Source organism: Biomphalaria glabrata, chromosome 13 (assembly GCF_947242115.1).
Source record: "Biomphalaria glabrata chromosome 13, xgBioGlab47.1, whole genome shotgun sequence".
Taxonomy (NCBI): domain Eukaryota; kingdom Metazoa; phylum Mollusca; class Gastropoda; family Planorbidae; genus Biomphalaria; species Biomphalaria glabrata.
The window spans coordinates 37,849,612-37,865,695 of record NC_074723.1 but is presented as its reverse complement, the minus strand read 5'-3'; the positions used below and the strand labels follow the sequence as shown (position 1 = coordinate 37,865,695).

The 16,084-nt window shown below is 36.8% G+C and overlaps 1 protein-coding gene across 1 annotated transcript in view; it reads left to right on the top strand.

Moving 5' to 3' along the window:
* LOC129922278 (uncharacterized) overlaps positions 1–15,861 on the top strand; it is a 55,559-nt gene extending 39,698 nt beyond the window's left edge. Inside the window, exons 5-11 of the mRNA XM_056007571.1 lie at positions 2,109–2,228; positions 6,597–6,648; positions 7,106–7,240; positions 8,651–8,848; positions 10,585–10,752; positions 13,689–13,835; positions 15,266–15,861. Coding sequence (XP_055863546.1) covers positions 2,109–2,228; positions 6,597–6,648; positions 7,106–7,240; positions 8,651–8,848; positions 10,585–10,752; positions 13,689–13,835; positions 15,266–15,459 — 1,014 coding nt within the window. The 3' untranslated portion in view covers positions 15,460–15,861. The remainder of the gene's footprint in view (positions 1–2,108; positions 2,229–6,596; positions 6,649–7,105; positions 7,241–8,650; positions 8,849–10,584; positions 10,753–13,688; positions 13,836–15,265) is intronic.
* Positions 15,862–16,084: the final 223 nt, after the last annotated feature.

Here is a 16,084-nt window from a genome sequence, read left to right as displayed (position 1 = left end):
ATTCCTCCCTTTCTCTCGACCAACACACGAGTCTTGCCTATGTAAAGTAAAGTAAAGATTTGAAGCTAAAATGTAAACTCTATGTATTATATATTGTAAATGTTTATTCCAAGTCGAGGTTACACTTGTCTACGCTGTCGAAGCATCAGCAGACATTCCAGATGTATCTGATAAACTATTGGGTCAGGTGATCAAACCTGATCAACAGTGTCAACAGTTTTTTGGAAATGATTCCTTCTATTGTAGGGTAAGTAACACAACTCGCTAACAGCCCAATTAAATTAACTTCTTTCCTGCTAAGCAGAGTTATCACTCATATCACGCAATATTTGCTTAGTCACTTCATCATGCATTGACTTCTTAGTCACTTTTATTTCCTGCTAAGTCACTTCTTAATCATTGATTATCATCATATTAATTACCGATCCCCTAATTTGATGAGACTCTCCTTGCCCTGCTCTCGGAGGTAAATGAGTATTTCAGAGAATAGAACAAAGAGAAAATTACTGTAGATATAATTTCTATTTCTTAAAATTAAATGTAAATAAATAAATGATAATCGATTTTCGCAGGAAGAAGAAGGAAACCGATATTGTTTCTGTAGCAAAAGAGAACATAAATAATGTAAATTTGTGAATACCTTGGTACTATCTTAGTCAACAAATTAATTTTTAGTGTAAATACTGATTATTTCGGCCAAAAGGGCAGCAAAGATTACGATTATTTAGAAAAAAAAAGTTCCCTTTCACACCTTGTGGTCTATAGGGCAGATTATGTAAAGATCTTCTGTTTCTGTGGCCTATGGTTAACAAGAGTGTCATGTGGCCAGCATAACCACCAACCGCCTTTAGTTTTCCCAACAAATGTCAGGTACCCATTAGAACTCCCAGTCTTCACCAGGAATCGAAACACGGACCCCGGTTTGGAAACCAAGCGCTTTACCGCTCAGCCACCTCACCGCACATAGAAAAATGTCCTCATTTAAAAATCCTGGGCGATGTTTTATCACGCTCACATTTTAAGTTGTTATATCACTGCCTGGTATGGCAATCAGAACTTTAAAAAAGAAAAGAAATTCTTTTATTAAAAAGAAAACCTAATCTAAAGGGGAAGAACTCCACCCTTAAAACTATATCAATAATGTACAAGCTATTTACCTTATAAGATATCAAACAAAATGATTAATTACCAATTATTAATTCACTAATTGTTTTTTTTTAATTGATTCATGTTTTGTTAGGTACAATAAATATTTGTTTAAAGTATCAACTTAATAGGTTCTAGGGGTATGTAATACTCCACAGGGTTCCCCACCTCAACGCTGAGTAGTAAATTCCTGTCGGGGTTACACTTTGGCTCGTCTGCCTGGACACGCCCCACTGTCTATCAATTAATTTATGAAGTAATTACCAAGAGAACGAATAATGGTAATCTGATAACGTATACTAGTCAACAACGAGAATGCGTAAAACAAAGCAAAAGGTTTAATAAAACAATGATATGATATGACACAATAAACGATGGTTATACATCGTGTTCAATATTAAATCAGTGTGCCTAAGATATGAGTATATATATATATATATATATATATATATATATATATATATATACAACAGCGTTAACCGGTAATCACACCTTGGTCATAGAGTGAACAGTCCACTCCGGGCTCTCGACGCCCACGACCCAATGCCATGGATAATGGCCCAGCAGTGTCCAGACAATGCTGTACAGTCGATAATTAAAGTAATTTTTTTTTTATGGAAATGTTTTTTTCTTGAGGATTTGAATAAGAGATCGACCCTTTACAAAACAATTAGATGAATTAGATATTCATTATAAGACATCAGTTAGGCCACGTTCACGTCTGACTACACATTCACTTTCACCTATCCTTTGGTCTGCTGGACCCTTGGTCACCACACAAGATCTGTCAACCTTCTTTCTTCATTCTTCTCTTTCATTTTCAATTTCATTCTGATGTTCTTTCTAAAAATATTGAATCCTGCCCTTTTTACCTGCCTGGGTGGATCACTTCGGGTGCCGATTTTGAGTTTGTGTTTCTACACAAACTGTCTTTGTAACCTTTTTTTATTTTATTAAATCAGGCTTCCGAATCTAGACGCTCTATCACTGAAATCTGCCAAGCAATGTTATGTGCAGATGTTTTAAGAGGGTTATGTTTCCCGCAGATAGCACTCAGTGGAACGTCTTGTGGCGATGGAAAGGTAAGCTTTCATCGATCCTCAATATATATCAGAAACGTTTATCAACCACTGGTTGCATCAGGGTTATTGATCAGTGATGAAACGCTAAGACAATGCGGTTATTGTACTAGAACTAGCAATACAAATCTAAGCCAAAGGAGAAAGAAAAAAATTGTTCACTGAATTAAATTTTAAAAAAATTGTGAGAGGGCAGTAAGGCTTCGTGGTCCAAATGTCGTTCGTTTTACTTGGACCCGCAGGGTCACATCTATGCATGTTTCTTGTAGTTTCTATGCAGTCGTTCACCCTTGCAGCAGTATATCTATGTTTTGGAGCTTCCGTCACTCTCTCGCTCTCTTCCTTACTTCTTTCTCTTTTTATTCCTTCCTTCTTTTCTCTCACTCTTTTCTCTCTTCCTTCTCTCTCCTTTTCATTCATTTTCTCTCTCTCTATCTCTGTTTGTCTTTTCCTTCCTTCCTTCTCTCTCTTTTCATCCTTCCTTTTCTCTCTCTCTCTCTTTCATCTTTCTCTATTCTTTCTTTTCTCTCTGTTCCTACCTTCCTTCTCTCTCTTTTCATCCTTCCTTTTCTCTCTCTCTCTCATCTATCTCTATTCTTTCTTTTCTCTCTGTTTCTACCTTCCTTCTCTCTCTTTTCATCCTTCCTTTTCTCTCTCTCTCTCTCTCATCTATCTCTATTCTTTCTTTTCTCTCTGTTTCTACCTTCCTTCTCTCTCTTTTCATCCTTCCTTTTCTCTCTCTCTCATCTATCTCTATTCTTTCTTTTCTCTCTGTTCCTACCTTCCTTCTCTCTCTTTTTATCCTTCCTTTTCTCTCTCTCACTCATCTATCTCTATTCTTTCTTTTCTCTCTGTTCCTACCTTCCTTCTCTCTCTTTTTATCCTTCCTTTTCTCTCTCTCTCTCATCCATCTCTATTCTTTCTTTTCTCTCTGTTCCTACCTTCCTTCTCTCTCTTTTCATCCTTCCTCCCCTCTTTCTTTTTTTTTCTTCCTTTCTTTCTTCTCTCTTGTTAGATAGCTAGTTTAGTTAGTTGAGTTGCGCACTTTATTAGACCGACAGTGAACGTACATTGTATAGTGACGACATCGACTTTGGGGTTAGATGTTAGGATAGACTTTTAGAAAATCAGTTACTGCTAAACTCTTGAGGGGCAAACATCGCTGTTAGTGACAGACTAGACTGTGGCCCATTCTCTGTATTAAAGATGGTTTATATTGTTCATCTGGATTTAACTTGGTTCTTGAGGCTTTGATCCTGTTGTAGCTGTTCATGTCTTGTAATGTGATGTTCATGTCGAGTTCGCAGTTAAAATACATTCAACAAGGTACGCACGCACTTAGTATAATCAAGTATCTTTAGAAATACTTCAAGTACATCTGATTTACACATGCATCCGCACTCTCTATTTTTCTTCTTTCTCTCTATTTCCTCCTTCTGTCTCTCTTTTTTGCTTCCGCTCTCTTTTCCTTCCTTCTTTCTCTCTATTGTTTCTCCTTCTCTCTTTTTTTTTTCTTTCTTCTCTCTTTTCCTCCCTCCTCTCTCTCTTTTTTCCCTCTTCTCACTTTATTTTCCTTCCTTCTTTCACTCTCTTTTCCTTTTTTTGTTCCCTCCTTTTTTTTTTGTCCTTCACTCTCTCTTTTTCTTCCATCTTTCTCTCTAACCATTTCTCTTGTTTCTGGGTTTAGTCTAGCCCTAAACTCGCTCAGTGTGACTCCACCCACTGCAACTACTATTTCATTGGTTGTACAACTTGTGGCAGAAATAGCCAACGTCGTCCCTTTCCCCCATCCAGAGAAATAAATGAAGCAAAACTAATATTACAGAATCCTTAGTTAATGAGGCTTTAATGTTCAACCCCTACCCAGTGCGTAGCTAGGAATTTCTCATCATTTGGGGGCACTTTTGCATTTTGCGTAATATTTAATATTCAATGGAAAAACACTCATTTTGGGTCCCCCCCCCCCTTCTAGTGGGGGCCGGGGGATTTTCAAATTCACCCTCCCTCCTCTCACACCCCAGCCACAGCCCCTTGTGGCTGCCTGGTGTGCGGTTTGCGCACTGGACTGTTGTTCAGATGTATCGATTGTCCAGGGTTTAAACCCTGCCCGGCCCGCTCCCGTCCCCCGTCGACCTGCGGGAGGTTTGGACTAGGAAGTAATTATCTTCAACTCTGAATGAACATCCGAAACATGTAAAACATTTTACAACATTTTACATTTTACCACCAACAAAAGTCAACGGGTTACATTGATAAAGTAAATATATGAAAACTCAAGCAATAAAATAAGCTTGACTAAAACACAAAAAAATGTAATTCCCTCCACTAAATAAATTGATCTGTTTTGTTATCAGTCGCCCCATGAAACAGTGCAGAGATATGCTCTTTCTATCTTTGGTTCAATTTTGAGTCAGTATCTAGGTCAGTTCAAAGTTCATAGTGATGTTATAGAATTTTTTTGTTACCAGGAAGAGCTAACCAAATCTTTTTTTTTTCTGCATTTACTTAGAAACTAATTCATACGTAGAGATTAATTCACGTGTAGGCCTAAACTATTCCTAATAATTATTTAAATAGTTCGAGGAACACCAAGTCAGGCCTCGCGAAGTGTTCCGCGGAACACTATTAAGAAAACACTGGTCTAAATGTTGATGAAATTTTTTTTTTAATTTACAAATAATAGAAGTACATCATTTTTTTTTACAAAGCTTTTATCAATTCACTCTGTCTGTCTGTCTGTATGGCAAAAAGTTTGTACCTGTTATCTCTCCCACACCCAATCTCGTATTTAGCTGAAATTTTGCTTCATTTTTTTTTACCTGATAACACAAGAATAAAATTATAAAAATAACTTATTAACTATTAATTAACTATTGATAATGAATTATTTTTTTAAATAAGGGAAAGAAATCATACTTAAAAGATGTGGTGGCATAAGTTGAATTAGTCCGCTTGAGGAATCTTTAGCCCTGAGGGAACATTTTTTTTAATTCATTTAAAAGGAGATCATGTAAGCATTCGCCGAAATACTTCCCCCTTCTCCCCTCCCCCTTTCACAACTGGTCCAGACAAGTGATAGGATCATAGCGCATTGATTAAGCTAAATGAAAACCATTGGTGTAAATATTTCTATCACACAGATTTATATATCTAGGTCAGTCTGCTGTACAATTACATAAAGATAGACTAATACTATAGATAAAAACGAGTTATTTATAGAGACATTACACAATTTAAGTTCAGAAATATCATACAGCGCTTTGGTCTGACCACATTCCAGATACAGAAATCCTAAAGTAAGCCAACATGTACAGTATCGATTTCACAGTAAAAAAGATCCCAATTTCGATAGGCGGGAGTTGTAGTCCGCATGCAAGATAATCGCCTTTCCGTACGACCTTTGTGCGGGGAGTTGTGTGTTGGAAAGCGCTCCCAATGGGGGTCAATGCAAGCAGCAAACACTATAAAGACACTCTCAAGAGCTCCAGTGTAATATTGACATTTACCGCTGGGAAGCACTAGCTCTCAATCGCTCCTCATGGCGTGAAGCTGTGAGTGTTGGAGTCTTGAGATTTGAAGCAAGAAGAGTGACCAGCGAGAAAAAGGACCGAACTAACAACTAACAAAAAGCTGAGAGAAAAAAGGCAAGCCTATCTGCAACTGGCCCAACCCACCCCCAGGCCACGTAAGCGGTCGGCTTTTTAAAATGAGGATTGGACTTTACAGTCATATACGAGTCCATAGGATATGAGAAATGTGCTCATCTTCGATCACGAAGGAGGATATATATAAATTATTTCTCTAGTGCTATTAGAGCATGGAATGGGTTGCCAGAGCTAGCTAGGAAAACTAGTGACTTGCAGAGTTTAGGTCATTGGTTAATATGCATGGCTAAATGCATGACGCGAAGTACGTAATCATCTTCTTTTTTGAAGTAACGTCTATATTATATAAAATTAGATATATATTTACATATAAGGAAAAAAAGTAAAGTTTACCTTTTAGACCATACGGTCTATATCTCAGATGTTGTTAAGGTAACCTGTTTCTGTGGCCTATGGTTAAGGAAGGTGTCATGTGGCCAGTACAACGACCAACTGCCTTTAATTTTATTCAACTAATGTCAGGTACTCATTAGAGCTGGGTGGACTCAGAGATGCTCTTAAGCTCCCAAAATTAAAAATCCCAGTCTATAATTACGTTAATGATTTTAACGTAATTGATTCAATTACATTTAATATAACTTTTGTTGTTTTTTTTTAAAGTATTTTTATGTTCTTCTTGGTAAAATCTTGAAACAAAATAAGTAATTTATCACAAAGTTTATAAAATTTTAATCATTGAATTTTTAAATACCTGTCTTTGTTTCAGGTCTGCATAAATGGACAATGTGTCAGCGACCCATACGCTCCTCAAATTGATGGTGTGTAACTTAAAGATCTTAAATATTCTTTTTCTTATTCACCTAATCAGAACTGAATATTGATTTTTTAAAATAAACTAATTTATATTGGTACTATGTGAGGGGTATATAGTATATTTGTACGATAATAGGCCAAATGTTTTTGAAATTATGGTCGCTTTAGTTGTGTCCATTGTAAAACACATTTTTTAAACTGCCATCAATGTACCTTTATGTACATTATAAAGCTAACTTAATTTTCCCAGCAATACTTTTCTCTTTAGAAGTAGTAAATCTTAATTCTGTGCTATTACTGCTACTCTATGGTTAATGCAGCTCTGTTAATTAACTATTGATAATGAATTATTTTTTTTTAATAAGGGAAAGAAATCGTACTTAAAAGATGTGGTGGCATTAAGTTGAATTAGTCCTCTTGAGGAATCTTTTGAGCAGCTCTGTTACATTTTACTATCTATAGAAAACTGTGCATTTGGAGACAGACCGAGCTATTCTTGCAGTTTGTTTATTAATGACTTTATGGGCAACTGTTACTCTACTCTTGGCTATCGAGCATGCTGTGACACGTGTAACAATGTGTCTAGGCCCGTGAAAGGTAAACCTCAATACACACTTTCAATGATCTATTACGTCATACATAATGCCATACATGTCAATCCATGTCTAGTAACGCTTAGAGTATCTTAGAGGAATGTAATCCTTCAGAATTAAGATATATGGCTAAATATGTAGGCTTTGGTCTCCTTAGATAAATGTAGATGTTATTTCTCCAACACTTGAATAATTATTCATTGTAGCTAAGAAAACATGAATCAATTAAAAATAAACCCATTAGTCAATTCATTATTGGCAATTAATTATTGTGTTTGATATCGAATAAAGGAACTACTTCTACATTATTCAGAACTAAAGCTGTAAATGCGGTTTTTTTTCCTTCCTATTGCTAACTGAAGAAGGTGAAGATCCGGACACCTACCTGTTTCGAGTTAGAGCTCGATTTAGTAGAGCTGTTGATTACTTCTAAAGAACAAATGTTGGCTGACTTTTAGAATGTGTTCAAGTGTGAGCTTACAGAACGAGACCTGTGCCAGGGTAGAACAGATGTACACCTCAGTGGAAGAGATGACGAGCTGAAAACGTTAAATGAGGTGGTAGAAACCCAGAGCCACGAAATACGCAGCTAGTGAAGATGGTGCCTTCTGTAACATCAATAGCAAGCCGTATGAAAGTAACTCATATGACAAAAAATGTGGTGATTGCTACGATTTCCTCAACGAGTACAGAATCATTTCACTTCACGTTACCTCGCAATGTGACCAGTACGAGGCGAAGTCAGAACCAGCAAGGTGTGTTAAGTCCGGAGTAAGACTAGGTTTTTGGACATTCAGTTATTGCCAATTGTGATGTATTTGAAATTAAAATGTTACTGTTATTTTGGAGCCCTGAGGTGAGGTTCTTTAAGTTCGTCGTGTCGTGTGGTGCAGTTTGCAGAGAGCCTGGATATGGGAGATTCGTTACAATACTTATGATATGGCACTCAAAATGTTGGCCAATAGTAAGTAATGCCTGGCTGATTTTGACACTCAGTCCGCCTCTGTACCAAACGGTGATAATTATCTATACGAATCCATAATTTTTAAATGGAGTTGACAATTTTCATAGTACAATGCCAAAAAAAAAAAAAAAAAGCACATACATATTTTATAGTTCGTCCATTGTGGTTTTGCACTGGGGTTTTGTGCTTCCTCATGTGGTTGGTCAGACCTATGTGAGCCCGGAATGTTTGGCTGCACGCTGGGCAGGTTATTCCAGCTGGAGCTAGTGTAATTGGCCTTGCTTTTCTTCTCTGGCGTTTTTCTTCTGCCAGCGCTGTTCTATTTTCCTCAGCAATTTGTGCGCCATATATGCTCTATTAAAACACACAGCGAATTGATAGTTCATAACTTTACACACCAGAAAGACTTTTTTAAAAGAATTCTCCATATAGGCCTAATTTAAATTTGAGATTGTACCACTTTAGGCTGTGAATACGGAGATAGAATCATCGATTGTACAAAAGATCACTGCTTGAATTCTCAAGCGGATTGCTGCGGCACGTGTAACTATGGCACCCCCTTTACCCCAACGTACAGCACCAGAAGAAGCACACCTAAAAGATTAGCCACGACAGTAAATCCCCTTGTGCTATTCACTTCAATTAAAGGTAGGAAACTTTGTTGACATTTAATGGGATGTACGAACTCCTAGTTTTTAACAATAAGTATTATCAGGCGTTCATTTGCAATTCTTGCGAAAAGTTTATAAAAGATTGTTTCTATTTAATAATTTGATTACCAGGGCAACAAAGGATTTTTTGTGTCTGTTTGTCTTTGCTATCGGTGTTTTGTATCTCTTTAGTGATGGTAAAATCACAAAATCCTGACCCAAAGGATGACCTTTTATTTCTAGAATCTTTTTAGCTTGTAGCTGCCCGAATGTTTTTTTTTTTTTATTTGCCAATGATTTTACCAGCAGCATTTAGGATTCTATGCAATTCTTGATAGAAATGAGAAAGCTGGGTGAGCTTTGATGTCCTCCATTAGTGACATCCTGATATATATGCGTTTTCGTACTAGCTACTCGGATTTGCAGGCGCTCTCAATTACTCATAAGACTTCGAAGCACTTTAAAATATGTATTCACAAGGGGCAAAGGTCAATGAGTAGCCATACATGGGCGTCATTATCGTTACAAATTGAATCGTCTCTTCTTCTTGCTACACTTTTTAGTTTCGGGATTTGTAGTTAAAGATTTCTTAACTCTACTTGATATCCTAATATCTTCTTTTTTTTTTGTATCTCACTCGATGTGAGGACGTAGCTGGAGCGGTGGTTCTCACACTGTATTGTTGTGGTTACAGTACAAGAACATGAAGACATTTCCGGGCGGGGTACGTAGTTATGATCGCTGCCATTGTGGAACCTTCAGACAAGACTTTGGTCCATGCCTGGTCGTTGAATAAATTTGTTCCCAATGAATTGTCTGGATAATGGCGCTTACCGCGTCGATTATCTACTGGACATTTTACAAGGTGATATTGTAGGTTTACAGCTGTATTGCCCACTGACAGGTAACAAGAACATTCTTAGGGACTTTTAGGGCCTCGAAGGTGGCTGCGTGGTCAGTTGTCATTATCCCCTCGTTTAATATAATAAGGCTTGTCTTTGAGTCCGAAGATTAGTTTCAAATGTGTATCCCGCGGCCTTTGTGAGTGACCTTCATCTGTCTTGTTCCGAGGCCGCATGCAACCAGGTACTCTGTTCTATGTCAGCTAGGGCAAGTTAGCGCCTAAGCTGGTCTTGAAGCGTTTGCATGGGGCGCCTCTGTTACCTCGACCACCTTTTAGCTCACCAAAAAAGACTGCCTTTGGCATAAGTTCGTCCCCCACAGGGGATACGTGCCCTGCCCAGCGTAACTGTCGGACCATAAGAAGTCCCTCTAATATAACTAGGTATAATGTTATTTTATATTATTTCTATAGTCGCTTAGTCTCTAAACTTAGGCTCTCATATTTTATTTTCTATCGATTCACTCTGTCTGTCTGGTAAAAAGTTTGAACACGTTTTTTTTTTCTCACACTCATTCTCGGATCTACGACAAGGAATGTGGCAAAGATTTGGCAATGTTGAAAATTTAATTATTTTTTTTTGTGTGTGGGGATCTGATTTCTGCAGTTTACCAGTATTTTGACATGCTTATCTTTAAATACTTTTATGTCTACAGGTTTTTCTTTAGTTACATTTCCCAGGCCTCATTTAGCATAATTCTTCTTCTTTGTTGCCAAGCAGTGTATATATGCGAATCTAAAACAATAAAACTGTACTTTGCAAAAGCCGCTCTTTTTTTTTTTGAGCATTCAAGATATAGTCTTGTAATGTATTTTTTTAAAATACTGTACAGATTGTGAACAAGGAGATCAAGACTTGAGACCAGAACTGTGTACTAACTTTAGCGTCTGCCTAATACAGCCAACACAGTGCTGTCACTACTGCTCGTCATATTACACGTCTGCAACTACAAGTACCACGACAACGAGACCATTGATACCCTCCACTTCACCCAAAACTAGTAGGCAATGTATTGGTAGTAAATGTGACGTTAAAAAAATACTTTAAAAAAAAAAAACAAAGCTTATATTAATTTCTATCAATTAGTTTGGATCAGTCATGAAATTAAATTTGTAATAGAGCTAGACTAAAATTAATACATCTGCAATTAAATATATTTTATACCAAATGTTTTTGTTTAGCGCTATCTCATCCTTTTGGCGTTCTCAATACACTATGATCCTATCACTTTTATCAACCGGTTGGAAAGAAGGAGAAAGAACAGGGTATCTGGGTGATCGCTTTTAAAGTGTATTTTTAAAAAAAAAAAAAAAGGTAACGACCGAACTTTGGGGCTAAAGCCTTCTCAGGCTTCTCAAGCCAACGCGGTAACCATACTAAGAATCAGACGGCAGCCTAATATAAAGGAGCTTATACCAAGACTTCAATCAAGTACTATTTATTTTCATTGTTTCAGATACCAAACAAGTAATTAATTACCAATAGTTAATTAACAAATTTGGTTAATTAGTTTTTCGTTTTCTTTTGCACCGACGTATGTTTAACAAATTTGGTTAATTAGTTTTTCGTTTTCTTTTGCACCGACGTATGTAAAACAAATTAGGCCATTTACTGCTTCGTACTGCTTCCTGCGAATGCGCGCTGAAAGTGTTAGAGAGAAGAATTCAAGATGGAATAATGTAATATTGTAGAGCTTAGAGCTAGACCAGTAGACATTGAGCTATAGACTTCTGTAAGATTGAGATTTGATCTGGATGATGTAGAGCTTAGAGCTAGACCAGTAGTCATTGAGCTATAGACTTCTGTTAGTTTGAGATTTGATCTGGATGATGTAGAGCTTAGAGCTAGACCAGTAGACATTCTGTTAGTTTGAGATTCTATCTGGATGATTCAGAGCTAGACCATCAGACATTGAGCTATAGACTTCTGTTAGTTTGAGATTTGATCTGGATGATCTAGAGCTTAGAGCTAGACCAGTAGACATTGAGCTATAGACTTCTGTTAGATTGAGATTTGATCTGGATGATGTAGAGCTTAGAGCTAGATCAGTAGACATTGAGCTATAGACTTCTGTTAGTTTGAGATTTGATCTGGATGATGTAGAGCTTAGAGCTAGACCAGTAGACATTCAGCTATAGACTTCTGTTAGTTTGAGATTTGATCTGGATGATGTACAGCTTAGAGCAAGACCAGTAGACATTGAGCTGTAGACTTCTGTTAGTTTGAGATTTGATCTGGATGATGTAGAGCTTAGAGCTAGACCAGTAGACATTGAGCTATAGACTTCTGTTAGTTTGAGATTTGATCTGGATGATGTACAGCTTAGAGCTAGACCAGTAGGGCCTAGACATTGAGCTATAGAACTCTGCTAGTTTGAGATTTGCTTTTTTTTTCTCTAAACATTTTTTTGAGTCCTGTGCGAGGCTACCTTTAATCTAAGGCCAGCCCTGGACGAACTTTCAACCGTGGCGAGGGGCGATTCCTCAGTTCATATGATCATCCAGAAGGAATGGCAATGTTCTAGCGCTTTCGAGAAGGCCTTCCACGACCCTATGAAAAGAGAGAAGGTCAATGACGGTTAAGATTCACGAGTTACATTTAGTCCAGTACAGTCAAGTCCAGTGTGAAGTTGCCCAGTTGAATCCATTACAGTCAAGTCCAGTGTGAAGTCGCCCAGTTGAATCCATTATAGTCAAGTCCAGTGTGAAGTCACCCAGTTGAATCCATTACATTCAAGTCTAGTGTGAAGTCGCCCAGTTGAATCCATTACAGTCAAGTCCAGTGGGAAGTCACCCAGTTGAATCCATTACAGTCAAGTCCAGTGTGAAGTCACCCAGTTGAATCCATTACAGTCAAGTCCAGTGTGAAGTCGCCCAGTTGAATCCATTACAGTCAAGTCCAGTGTGAGGTCACCCAGTTGAATCCATTACAGTCAAGTCCAGTGGGAAGTCGCCCAGTTGAATCCATTACAGTCAAGTCCAGTGTGAAGTCAACCAGTTGAATCCAGTACAGCCAAGTCCAGTGGGAAGTCGCCCAGTTGAATCCAGTACAGTCAAGTCCAGTGGGAAGTCGCCCAGTTGAATCTAGTACGAGTCAAGGACGAGGCGGAGAGGCCAGTAGAGTTTGATAGAACAGTACAGAGTTTATACATCAGTACAGTACGGTTAAGCATTTTTACAGACACTGTTTCGTGTTACCAATTGTACAGTATTGACTAATTGACTCCTTTTTTGAAGTGACACCTTTGTTTCGTAAAGATATTAGACATTAATTAAGTTTTATGGCGCCCGAATTGTCAAGTTGAGTAGGTTGTGAAGTGTTTGCATAAAGCCTGGATAGAAAGAGTGACGTTACAATATTGTAGTCTTTCGATCGTGACTGTGTTATTGTGTAATTGTGTGTGTATATGTATACATAGCTCCTCCATCGTGGTTGAATATGAACACGTTTCTGGTTTTCTATGAACTCGACTATGACTATAAGTCCAATCCTCGTTTTAAAAAGGCAGTATATTTTTCTGCTTCAAAGAATGTAAAATTGTGAATTAATGTGTATTATTGCTTATCAAATGGTATATCAGTCTATACCAACTCTATACCACTGTGTATATTACAGAGAGAGTATCATCGTGATGCGTGCATTAAAGTTTTAAAATTGTGTTAAAAGAATGTGACTTGTATAATTGTAATCAAAAAATGCAAATTATTGTTTCAATTGTGTAGACTACAAAAGTTGTTTTCGCTTAAAGATATTTGTGACGTTATAATACACGAAATTGCTGTTTTAATCGTACCTGCCCCCACTAATCCCTTAGCCTAATCTTTTTCATTAGTTGCTAAACATTTAGATAAAAATAATGTATGCTGAAAGTCACAAATCGAAGAGCATTGAAGACATTCTTGATGATATAGTATGTGTTTTTTACATTGTCTACAGAATGTGAACCAGGAGATCTAGACTTGAGGCGAGAACTGTGCACTAACACTAGTGTCTGCCAGACAAAGTCATCAATATGCTGTCACTATTGCTCGTTACATTACAAGTCTGCAAATACAAGTACCACACAATTAACGTCCCCCAACGGTAGGAAATTTTGTAACAAAATGTGTGTAAATACATTTAACATTTTTCATATGCTTATTCAGTTTTGAAGATGAACTACATCCAGGCCCAAATCTCCCGCAGGACGAAGGGGGAAGGCAGCGGGCAGGGTTTGCACTCATGAACATCGAGACCACCGAACGACAGCCCAGAACGCATAACAAACGATTAAGCAGCCATTCATGTTTTATTACATGTCTTTTATCTGACGTTTGAGCTTTTGGTAGTGTAAGTGATTTGCGATTTGTATCTAGGTTCTAAGCTTTAAACTATTCCTTTGTCTAATAAACGTGTTTTAGAAAAGATACATAGCCATTAAAGGATCTTCTATATACGTAAAAATATTTTGAGTCGAGAAGTTAATTAAAAGATTGTACCTGTACTTTCATTCAATATAGACTCATATGTATCACTGGAAATAAAATAGTTTGTATCTTTATGTATCAAAGATTGTGTATCATTGTGCATTTTTATGAAAAACCGGCTTGCATAATTATTATAACAATAAAAACGGTTAACTTTCAGAAATCATAAAGTAGCCTAAGCAAAAGAGATTTTCCAAGCTGTAAAATCAGATTTTCACAAGATTTTCTATAAGTGTCACAGGTTGAGGAAAGGACAGACTGACAGACCACACAAAGCTATGGCGGCTTTCCTGCCTTTCGGTGGCCAGTAATATTGTCGAGAGAATAATAATAATCTTTATTATCCATTAGGAAATGTATCTTACATTTTGTGCGTCACACCAATTAAAACATCAGAACTATAAAAAAAAACAAAATATACAGTAGGCCTAGATATTTCGATCTGCTTAATTTGCCTTAGCTCTTGTAAGTGGAAACAATTATCATGATGTCAGTTATGGTAGAAACTTTGTTTACAATAAGAAATTTTAATGAGGTTTATAATAATAATAATAAAGCTTGTCTTCGAGTCTGAAGATTAATGAGTAGTGCAGTATTTCACGTGGCTACGTAGCCCTAACTGTGACCAACATATTTTGCCACAATCAGCCATTCAGCGCAGACATAACCATTGAGTGAGGTTTCTACAAAACACGAAATGCCTCGTTTCCTGTTTTATTGAAGTAATTTTTTTCTTTATAATAACAAAAAATATTCAACCATGTATTGGAAATGTTTATTTGTCGTATTCTGTTCAGTCCATAGGTTTGTTGTTTCCTTATTTAAACTAATCCACTTTATCGGTTGCTTAAATTTTGTTTTGTGAGCTAGAGGTATTTGTATTTTTTTGACACATCGCACAATTTAGGCCATGTCCTGCCCATAATCCATCAAAGGAACTAGAGGTCAACATATCTAACTTTGATTAAGTCGTGCAAGAAGCAGTACTGTTTACAGTAGTCGAGACATGATGAAAGTAATGTATAATTATCTGTTTACTTTCAACAGAGTGTGTTCTAGGAGAACCAGATTTAAGTCCACAGCTGTGTACTAGCCGTAGTATCTGCCAGACACAGCCATTGATGTGCTGTAAATATTGTTCTTCCCGAGACAATTCTGCAAGCCATCTCTCTTTATACACTATTTGGATATATTGTTTTTGTATTGCTTTCTTTCTTTATATTAAAACAAATGTCTATTAGGTAGATAAAGTACAAATGTCTATTAAGTAGATAAAGTACAAATGTCTATTAGGTAGCTAAAGTACAAGACTCTTAGGTAGATAAAGTACTTACCCTTGTTCGGAATTTTTTTAAAGTTTTTGTCTATTTCTTATCTTTATACCATTTTAAGCATTGTTTACACAAGGAAATCAATTATAATGAAGCAATCTATCAATCATAATGAAGCAATCGTTGGTGTACTGTGCATGAAATAATAGACCTCTAAAACATGTGGCCAGGGCCGGCCTTAGATAATGAGCCTCCTTGTCCTTATCATTATGAGGAACATTTTGTACATCCTCTTATAATTCTGGATCTAGAGATAAATTATGTTGCTTGTTTTTATTTCTTTTATTAAACAGTTTCAAGTTCTTTATATAATGTGTTGCCTTTTCCATTTATAGTTAGTCTATAGTTTGCTGCACTAATTTGTTTTGTGTCTTTTAAAGTAAATGAGCTTTCCAATTTTATTTTTAAAATCATTGACCAGAAGTATCTAATACCTTATCACCTGATTCTGATTTGCTTTTTAATTTATTTATAATTCTATAAAGAAAACTTAACTAGACCCCACACCAGATGGCTCTGTCTGCACCAGATGTGG